The 10,342-nt window shown below is 51.9% G+C and overlaps 4 protein-coding genes across 4 annotated transcripts; 1 reads left to right on the forward strand and 3 right to left on the reverse strand.

Annotated features, from left to right (window-relative positions):
• Positions 1–202: 202 nt before the first annotated feature.
• Positions 203–2,482, reverse strand: T310_0402 (Phosphoinositide-specific phospholipase C; the record flags this gene model as incomplete). The annotated part of the gene is made up of 3 exons (XM_013476680.1): positions 203–1,086; positions 1,154–1,988; positions 2,144–2,482. 3 exons carry the CDS (start codon positions 2,480–2,482, stop codon positions 203–205), a joined length of 2,058 nt encoding a protein of 685 aa, XP_013332134.1.
• A 2,170-nt stretch (positions 2,483–4,652) lies between these two features.
• On the forward strand, positions 4,653–5,551 carry T310_0403 (Glutathione S-transferase; the record flags this gene model as incomplete). Its single annotated transcript, XM_013476681.1, has 2 exons — positions 4,653–4,704; positions 4,788–5,551. The coding sequence occupies 2 exons, from the start codon at positions 4,653–4,655 to the stop codon at positions 5,549–5,551; spliced, it is 816 nt and encodes a 271-aa protein (XP_013332135.1).
• Positions 5,552–5,863: 312 nt separating this feature from the next.
• On the reverse strand, positions 5,864–7,272 carry T310_0404 (MGS207 protein; the record flags this gene model as incomplete). The annotated part of the gene is made up of 4 exons (XM_013476682.1): positions 5,864–6,630; positions 6,684–6,811; positions 6,867–7,012; positions 7,072–7,272. 4 exons carry the CDS (start codon positions 7,270–7,272, stop codon positions 5,864–5,866), a joined length of 1,242 nt encoding a protein of 413 aa, XP_013332136.1.
• Positions 7,273–7,727: 455 nt separating this feature from the next.
• T310_0405 (GABA permease GabA) lies at positions 7,728–10,312 on the reverse strand (the record flags this gene model as incomplete). Its single annotated transcript, XM_013476683.1, has 18 exons — positions 7,728–7,900; positions 7,952–8,030; positions 8,081–8,228; positions 8,286–8,414; positions 8,592–8,793; positions 8,843–8,867; positions 8,917–8,949; positions 9,000–9,028; positions 9,079–9,113; positions 9,168–9,246; positions 9,294–9,408; positions 9,458–9,529; positions 9,576–9,640; positions 9,750–9,778; positions 9,835–9,907; positions 9,962–10,031; positions 10,095–10,128; positions 10,227–10,312. 18 exons carry the CDS (start codon positions 10,310–10,312, stop codon positions 7,728–7,730), a joined length of 1,476 nt encoding a protein of 491 aa, XP_013332137.1.
• Positions 10,313–10,342: the final 30 nt, after the last annotated feature.

Consider the following 10,342-nt stretch of genomic DNA (forward strand, 5'->3'; position numbering starts at 1 on the left):
CTGATGCAGGCCCACGCCGCTAGCTTGTCGCGACCAAACTCGTCGTCTTGGATCTTGAATCTTCACCATCCGTATCGTCAGTCTAGCAGTCCACAAACAGGAGAAGGAAATGACGGGTTTTAACTTTGAAGAGGTGTGTATATGCAGTAATGCCGTGCATGCAACCGGTCTATTTCCAGCCCGACGATCTGGTACAGACATCCTATCGGACGGAGATAGAATACCAAGATAGAAGGTCCGTTCCGGGCCTGCTCCAGACCGGTGGATTGCCTGGCGCTATTTCTTCGACTCCGTCCGTCGAGAAATGGAACGGTGGCCGATAGCGTAAAGCTTCTAGCCGCCAACTCACCACCCGCCAAGCGGGACGGAAATCATTCACGGCAGATGACTCGGGAAGAGAAGAGAAATGGTAGGTTAAAAAAAAAAGAAACCAGGAAAAAAAAACAGATCCAGTCACCAACCTCACGAATGATAATTCTTGCACAATATTCGTCGCAGGCGAAAAGCTCAGCTTCTCACCCCCAAAATCAGGATCGATACCGCTGCACGTCTTGGTCCGCAGCTTCATCTTCGCATTCTTGCTCACCGCATCCGCATTCGTATTTCGGTCTGTTGTCGATTCCTCCACCTTGGCGAGATGCAGCTGGCACTTGACGTACGGATGGAAGGCCTTCTTCTCCTTTTCCGTCCCGGACTCTCCAAGCGGAAGCGGCAGCTGCTGGCCAGCGAATATCTCGATGGAGAGATCGACGGTCTGGACGACCGGTTTTGACGCATCGTCGGCAGAGCAGTCGGCGCTGCCCCGATATCCCTCCGGCTTCAGCACCCAACCCGGTCCGTCGGCGAACATGGCATCGTTCAGCATCATGCCCTTGTCGCAGCTCTGCCAGTTCAGTGCTACCATCTGGGCTCCCTGTTGCCAGAAAAATGACGGGTCGAGATTCGACGAGGTGACGCGCAACCCGGATGGATACACGCGCATCAGATACCGGCGATTGTGATTCAACAACGCTTCGCGCTGAGTCTCATGGGCTTCCCTCGCAGCGGCCTCCGACAGGGAAAAGACATGAGTAGGTATCGTTGCCTCTGCGTCCGAACAATAAGTAATCCCGTGGTGGGTGAGTGGATGGGGAGGAGTAGGGCCATTACATACCTGGCTGAGTAAAATGGCTGAAATGATATGCCCTCGTGTATACAGCAAGCTCGCCGAGAGCCTGCAGGATCTTACCTGCCTTTTCCTTCTTCGTCTGCGATGCTGTTTTGACCAGTGCGTCGTCTTTGGCATCTGGGCCGTTTTCCAGACTCTTTCCCTGTTCCGGGGTTTCATGTGTATTATTCTCACTATTATTACCTTCGGCACCGTTCGACGGAGGCGCCCACTTCACTTTGATCAGGATCTTTCGTCTCACGTCCTCGAGGCGGGGGAGCGCGCAGTTGGCTGGGTCGAGGTCCGGGGTGATATCAACCAGCAAGCCCTTCCACACTTCGCGCATAATTTCTACCATGATCTGCTGCTGCTCGAGACTGGCGTGCACTTCCAGACTGACAATTACCGGTAAATCACTGGCGACAAATGCGCTGTCCCGGATGGCATGGCAGACGTCCCGGAAAGGGACTTCTTTGGTGAGGGTGTGCCCGTGCAAAACTCGAGGCTCAGGACGGTGAAGGACTGCTTCAGTAGCGGTGGCAGCTGCGACAGATCCCTCCGCTTCTTTCGATGCCTTTCGAGATCGACTCGATGGCGAACGTCTCATCAGTTTACTGAAACCCCGTGAGAGAGACGTGATGCGCGAGTGGTCGTCGCTGACTTCGGTCCGTTCCTTCTGATTGCGTTCGTCGCTATCTGCGATCTCGCCCTCATCTTCACTGCTGCTGCTGCTACTGCTGCTACTGCTGCTAGTGCCACTGTTGCTGTGCGTGCTTGAGTTGTCTGCTGCGACGCCATCCCAGACGTCGATTTCCAGACATCTGCAGCCACGAAGGAGAACCTGCAAGTCGTTAGCCTAGTAACTGGATTGAGAGATTTAATCCTCATTTTTTTTACGCGAGAAAAGCATCGTCAACAGTCTCTCAAATCGATAAAGCACCACCTCGCGCCAACATGATCACGTGCTTAGCAGGAATAAGGAGGAGGAACACCGACATTTGTATACGCATCTGCACTAGCCTCACTGTACAGCTGATTGCCAGTCAGGTAGGTGTTGTGACTGGAAGAGATGAAGTAATTCGAGATTGGCGCAGACAGGTCCTGTAGCTCAGCTGGCTGGTTCGCCCTCGCTGCAGGGCTCTCCATATAAGTGAGAAAGGCCGTGAGGGACGCGAGGGGATCTGAGTCAGCAATAGTAACCTGGTTCTGAACATCCTTGAGAAAGTCTGGTTTGGGAGTTGTGCCCGACAGAGACTCGTAGATGCGCTTGAGATGGGCGAGAACGGGGGCGGAGAAGGACGGTATAGACGCGTCCACAGCGGCAGAAGCGGCCATCTTTATTTCCAGAGTTGGTTGTATGTAGTGCGTAAGGAACGTGTGTATTGGAATTTGTTTGAGCAAAGTCGAAGATTGATTGGACTTCAATTTTTCTTTCTGGACTATGCAGAGAAAAGTGTGTCAGACGCACAGGCGGTGTGCTTTGGTTTGGTCGCGTGTTCGTATTAAATGAAGAGTGAGTTCTAAGCAAGCCTTCTATAACTCGATCTGCTCGTGTTTGTCATGGAAGAAGAAACGCATAAATTCAATCCTAAGATACTGAGTAATATCCTTTTATTGAAAAAAAAAGCAATCAATGTTTTTCATATAGGGGATCGTTATCAGCCATTCTGCTCTCTTGTGGGGTTTATTTTTTATTACGATAGTCCTTACTATATATATCCCCTAATCTTAATTAGATTAATTTAATTGCTATCCCCAAACAAAACGATGGTCTATATCAGCATAGGCGCCAAGACGCTAATTTGACGTCCACGGTACACAGCGTTTACCCCGCGCTGCTTAATTTCGACTGATGATGCCTCTGGCCTTGAGCTGTGATGTTACACTGGACTTGCTTGAAAGATGGTATTGACCAATCAATCTGATTGTTTGAGGAGATTTACGGGGATGAGACTACAAGAATAATCGAAAATGATGGGAACAGAAGGAAACGAAAGATAACGCTCGTTCTCTGACTAGAATATGCAGGAAGAAAAACAAAGTCAGCCTACCTACATGTACAGTACCTATACAGCGGTAGCATACCTCAGGCTGGAGACATGCCTTGTATGGGTGGCTCCTGGACACTTAAAGTAAATCAGTCCAGTAAGGCATTTCTTGAGTTTAGAAGTTAACCAAGGAATCTATTGATCTTCCAAGCTACCAACCTGTCCAACCCAGAAAACGGCGTGACTGTCATCAAGACGCATGAAGACTAGGAAAAGCTAGAAAAAGACCACATCGTCAAGCAGCACAAGCAGATGGGCCCATTATCTGTGAGATTCCCTTTTTGTACCGTTCGCCTTTCAGGCTCATCATGGCTCACAATCCAATAATGGCAAGCAATGCCAGAATGTTGGCAGTCAGAAACCACTCCAAAGGAGCACAAGGGATCCAAGAAAGGTGTTATTCTATCTTGTTACCATCCGGAAAGAGATCGAGCAGGAGAGCAGCATGAGCTATTAGGTCCATCCAAAGAGAGAAAGGCCAGCGACGACGAGACCCCAGCTGACCATTTTGAGCGCGCATTGAATGCCCCATATGGAAGACAATGAAAATGTGCCAGCAGGGACTCATGCAAGAAGCTTGTCACGACGAAGCTACCAGTCCCAAAAATTCCACCTTCACAGATAGTTGATTCAGATAGTGATCAAGAAAAACGAAGCAATAGTCATTTATCTCGCCGTTGCTCATCCCATCTCATTCGCAGAGATCTTGGTTTCTATTCGGAGACACTGAGCTCTGTCACTGTTAAAAAAAATGCTGGACCAACTGTATACCGATTCTGCATCCTCAACTCTGTTGCATTCAGACAGAACAGCTTCCAAAGCTCCAACTTTCAGTCCAAGCGTTGCCAAAGCCTCCTCTCTTACTTCATGGGAACCACATTGGATTCGATGCTTTTCCTATTGTTCGTGAGAGAGGTCAAGTGCGGTGCATCTCAAATGAGCGGGCGGATTGGAAGGAAGCATCTGCAGGACGTACTGTCCATGGTGATGAACAAGGAGCAAATGAAGATATGTCTTGGTAAACAATTCAGGCTAGCTACATCCTGCTCTTAGACGGTGATCGACCTGAACTCCATGATGGTGGCTCTACCTTTGAATCAACCTTCCAGTCTGAGGCATTTCCGTTAGTCCGATTCGATCGTCTTGCCTTGAGAAGAGAACAATGTTCACACTGTGCACAGGAGGCTGACCCTCTGCGGCGATATCTCCATTCTGCTAAATCAATCCAATGCAAAACCTATGCCACGTGCGTACGTAACTCGACAGCAAGATGAATATTCCCTAAGAGCAGTATGAAGAAAGCCAAGATGAGGGGTTGATTTGTAAGCTTCCCCACGGGCTTCCCCACCTCCAGGTGTATTTATATCATGTCAGTGTTGACTCAAGTCTTGTCATTGCAATCGCAAGCACATTTCCAGAAATTAAGAATCCCATTATTGGCGCGATAGACAGACACAATGGTGACCAGTGAGCCGGTGCATTTCTTCGATATTACTTCCAAACTGCCAGGTACGGTGACATCACGCCTCCGCTCGGAGATACTTTCCCCGCACTGACTGAAGAATGATCCTGACTGAATATGATCCTGCCAGGCCCATCAAAATCATGGTCACCAAACACCCTCAAAACCCGCCTGGTGCTCAACTACAAGGGCATCCCGTACACGCAGTCGTTCATCTCCTACCCGGACATCGCGCCGCTGCTGAAGAGCCTCGCGGTGCCGCCGCTGCCCGATGCGGAGAAAATGCCCTACACGCTGCCGGCGATCGTGCACAAGCCCTCTGTCAAGAACAACCCGCATGGCGCCATGAACGACTCGTTGCCCATCGCGCTGCATCTGGATGAGGCGTTCCCCGCGCCGCAGTACCCGCCGCTCTTCCCCTCCGGTGACGCGAGCTATGCCCTGGCCCTGGCGGTGGCGAAGATCCTCGGCAACGCGGCCGTCAAGGGCTTCCCGCTCGTTCTGGCCAATATTGCCGATATCCTCGATGACAGGGGCAGCAAATACTTCCACGAGACGCGCGAGAAGATCTTTGGCAAGCCGCTGGCGGAGCTGCGGCCGCAGACCGACGAAGGCGTGCAGGCCCTCTGGGACGACATGCAGAAGGAACTGAGCGTGCTGGCAGGGATGCTGACGGGGAAGAAGGGCAAGGAGGGCCCGTTCCTGGAGGGCGCGAGGCCAGGGTATGCGGATCTCGAGATCGCGGCCTGGCTGGCCTGGTGGGAGCGGGTCGACAAGGGGACGTGGGAGAAGATGATGGGTCTGGGCGATGGCGCGTTCAGAAGGCTGTGGGACGCGTCTTTGCCTTGGGTGAATGGCCAGGGTGAGGAGAAGGAGTGGCCGGTGCCGCAGTAATCTACAGACATGTAAAATTGTCTATCATACAGCATTTATGGCAAATTCTTATGTATCAATAGAAAGAGCTAGCATAAGAATAATATGTATTTCAGGCATACTTATACGACAGAAGAAAATCGAAGATACAATTTTCCCACAGCAACATTATATACATACGTAGAGTACAGTACTGTACAGACAAGAAACAATTTCCCATCATGCGCAAGCGCAAGCGCATTTCATCCATGTCCCACTGAGGGCACAATTCAGGTATCGAATCCAAAAAAAAAATCCAGAAACTTAGACCATCCGACGGAGGAGAAAATTCATTCAATCCGCCTGGAAAGAACTCCCCACAAACCCACCCCAACCAGCAAACTCAGCCGCGAATCGAACAGCCGCCTTTTCATAGAACCGGTCCGGATCCCCCCACGTGTGCGCCGCCTCCTTCAGCGCGCGAATGGCCTTGACATAATGCGGATCGGTCGAGTGTTTGCCCTCGATCGCTTGGCGGGTCGCCCAGTTCCAGTCTCGCCCGGCGCCCGGGTTGTACCCCAGGATCCGGTCGAGTTTGATCTCTGGGCGCAGCTGCGCGATGTAGATGGCCAGCGTGACCAGCCACCATTGCCGCACCAGCGCGATGTGGAAGGCCTCCGGGATCAGCGGCAGGAGGATCCGCACTGCGTGGCTGGTGGTCAGCACGTGCACGAGGAAGAAGTCGTACTGCTCCGTGTCGGTGCCCACGAGCAGCGCGGCCGCCGCCTCCTGGCTGTCGCGGAACTGCTTGACGGGGTCTTCGATCTTCCACGCGTTCCAGTGGTTGAGGAGCGCGGCTTCGCGCTCCCGGAAGATGGTCTCGAGGTTGTGGCTGCCTGGCGTGGCGAACAGCCCGTTGAACCGGTTGTCGGTGCGGACGCGATCCAAGATCTCGAAGGGCGACAGGCTCCGGTACGACGGTTCCGCCTGGAAGTATGACGGGTCGTCCAGGTATTTGTGCAGGTCGCTGTAGCAGGTAGCCGCCAGGGCCAGTCCTTCCATGCCCACCTCGCGGCTGGACATTTCCAAAGCATAGCCGATATGGATCAGGGGATGGCCCACTGGGCATCGTCAGCAATTGACCGGACGACAGTTTGAGCAAGGGAGATCATACGATCGGCAAGAACAGAGTTGATCAGGGGCTCCTTTCCCTCGAACAGGAACTTGTTCAGCACCGTCTTCCAGTCATAGCCTTGCCGCACCACCTCGTCCTCGAAGAAATCCACGAACGCACGCTGATATCTGCTGTCGTCAGAAGACCTTTAGAACAAGACAGGGTGGTTGATGAGAGGCCTACTCTCTCTTCCCCAGATAATCCCTCCAGTCAAAAGTGCTGATTTCACTGGGCGCATCCGTCCATGGCTCGAGGAACTTGGAATCGACATCATAAAGGCGATTCAGATGGTTGGCATCAGCACCAAGCAGATACGCAGAGCTCAGGAGCTGTATGTATCGTAAGAAACAGCAATTTCTCTAGAAAGCTCAGCTCAGCAGAAACATACATGCGGCATATGGTTATGAAACCGCCTCTCATTGTACAAGACGGCGAAGTTGACATGGTTCAGCTTGAGGAGGTGTTTGAGAGCGCGCGCCGACTTCTCGACGGCGGTCTCGATCTCGTGGATCTTGACGGACGGGATGCGGATGGCGTGGTCGGACCGGGAGGAGAAGAATCGGGAGAGGTAGGAAGCGACGGAGAACATTCTGCAATTAATATGTATGTACTGGATGCGTTGGGCGGTACTTTTTAAATTTTATTTAAATTAAATAAAATCAGATGATAGAATAAAAGGTGGGGAAGCCAAACTTAAAGCTAGGTGATGGATGGGTATGATGCTAAAAGAACTGCCCAGGCAGATGAAGTTCGATGCACGACACATGTCACGATGAATCAGCCATATCTTAGCAGCCAGACTGGACAGCCCAGTGAAATATATACACTGCCAGCGCAGTCTTGCTGGAAGTATTGCAGTTTGCAACAAGTGATGAGCTGAGAGATTAAGTTATGTTGGGGTGCGGAGATGCGGCAAGCTATGACATATGCCTGCAAACGTGACAAACACGCCATCTTCTGCGAAATCATGCAATACTCGACTAGTGTTTTATTAGGCTGTATATACTGCAAGGTTGCCATATGACTGTCTGAGCCAATGTCCTCTCATTTCGCCACTTTCTCCTCCGATGAAAACTCCAGCGGTGCTTCTCCCACAGGCACGCCCTGCGCAAGCCCGTCCAGGTTGACCCTGGGGCCCGTAAAGTTCTTGCGCCCGTCGACAATCCACTGGAAGACGGATATCACCAGCACGATCCCGAATGCAGCCACGCAGTAGTCTGCCAGTAATTTAGCATCTCTGTCGTAATTGGCGTAATTAGGCTACTTACTCATGTTGCTCCCCGTAACGGGTAGTTCGGGAGGGAAGAGGAAGAGCACGGTCGTGAGGATAATATACACCAAGGAGATCTGTCAAGCCGTTAGTGCACAACCGGCCACTACACTGCGGAGATGCTTACGATATTTGCCGTCCAGGCAAGCCCAGACGGCAGGCTCCACGGCCGCTCCGGAAGCATCTTCCGTCCTCGTAGGCAGTTGACCACGATTGGCATTCCGTATGACAGGTCAAGCGCGACCACGGACGAGGAGATAATGGCGTTAAATGCGCTTGAATACAGTCAGTCCAACAAGCTACCAGAAAATCTGAGCTGCTGCTGAACGCACCTTGACGACCCCAAGAAAATGCAGCCGAAAATAATCACGAGTATGGTGCTCAGGCAGAGAGCGTTGAGAGGCAGACCAAGCTTTTTGTGCACCTTGGCAAAGAACCGAGAGGCGGGTAGGCCACCGTCTCTGAAGGAGGTCAGCTCAGATCAAAACTGTCCTTAGCAGGGTTCAAGTTCACCTGGCAAAGGCATAGATCATGCGGCTGCTAGTAGTCATGATCGAGGTCGTGGCGAAGAGTAGGCAGACTAGTGGAATGCTGTTCCACGTCAGCTAGACGTCTCGAATCGACCGCGCCAGACTTACATGAGAAGGCAAATGGCGCCCGCGTGATTTTTGGTCGCGTTATCCAGAATCTGGAGCAGAGGCCCAGCAGACGAGTTGATGATGTCGTCAATATCTCCTGGGACGAAGAGCAGGACGATCAGGAAAACGGCGCCAGTAAAGGTGCCGATGCCCACACAGGTAACCATGATTTTGGGGCCCTCGATCGAAGCGTTGGGGATTTCTGGAAGGTCATCAGTATCGGTCGCTCTGCGCGTAGCGAGTCTATTCACCTTCGATCATGTGGGCGACGGCATCCTAGAGTTGTTAGCTGCAGGCAGTATATATAAATGCGCTTGATACATACAAAGCCAGTAACACCAAGTCCGCCTTGGAGCAACTGACATCCACATTAGTATTTAGACTTGCTACCAGGCTACAACGACATACTCCAAGCAGCCACGCAATCCCATCCGGCCCTAGTAAAGAAATTAGTATGGTCTTGACAGATCTCGAACCTAACACTTACAGCCGGTTTGGTTGATAAATTCGCGAAAGACAAAGCTGCATACAGAAAGAGGTCAATATCCCCCGACCAAAGTCAATGGTGCGACGTACTCGCCAGAATTGAAGTGCGGTGACGAGCACGCCAACACCGTGATAGAGATGATCGCAAAGCCAGTAATCGACCAGATGACTGCGACATCAGTACTCGTCCTGAATGTCTTTACTAAGGAAACATACATGCAGCTCGTGTAACCCATGGCAAGGCAGAGTTCATGAACGCATTGATGACAAACGCCACAACATTGTAGGCGATGTAGATCAGGAACTGGTGCCATCGCTGGGCCTCATAGGTCTAGGACTGTGTTAGAGAGATCCGGCAACAATCAAGGCGGAGGTCATACCGGGTGCATCAGGGAGATGACCCCGAGGATCAGCTGGCTTCCAAGAAGACCACCAGTGGCAACGAGAGCGACCTAGCCGGTCAGCGATGCTTCCTTGTATTTCGATATAGCGTCTTACCCATCCAGCGACATTGATCCAGCCGGTAATCCAGGAGAGAATGGGCACCCACTTCTCCCAGGAGACTGGCGATGGTTAGGTCGGTCCGACGGTTTAGAGGCAGGTCCACTTACTGACTGGAAGATGACATTAGCTTCTGCAGGACTTTGAAATACACAAATGGGAAATACTTACCAGCAACCCAATGGTACTGTCCACCCGCACTGTTGATGCGTCAGACTCGTCTGCGAGGACGAGGGGAGGTGCAAGACGGACTCACGTGGGATAGGCCGACAGGAACTCCGCCAGCGAAGCGGCCATGCACAAGTTGCAGATACCAGCAGTGATCAGCCCTGCTCCTCGTCAACAACGCCATTCGCGTCAACAAGTCCACCAGACAAGCTTACCCCAGACCACACTCGTACTTCCACCGGACGGGAGACTCAGATTGAGACTGGCGGACAAGGCAGTCCACGACTACACAAGATCGCGTCGCGTCAGTTCGCATCCATGCAATAGACAACCTCATTCGGTACGTACGTTCAGAATGGCAAACGCAAGACCCAACATTGACCTGCGATGCAGAATATCCATCAGCTTGGAATCCCTCTCACGAAGCTGCTTCTTTCAATTGAAGGCGAAGAGTCCTAGCATGACTGCACTGCGACTCACAATGTCGAGAAATTGCGCTTCAATTCGGCCTTGTGGCCCATGGCCGCCAGCTGGGCATCATCGTCGATCTGAATTTTCTTCTTCATGGTGGGGACTTGCGCAAACGAGCGCGACGA

Source organism: Rasamsonia emersonii (assembly GCF_000968595.1).
Source record: "Rasamsonia emersonii CBS 393.64 chromosome Unknown ctg1118621759677, whole genome shotgun sequence".
NCBI lineage: Eukaryota > Fungi > Ascomycota > Eurotiomycetes > Eurotiales > Trichocomaceae > Rasamsonia > Rasamsonia emersonii.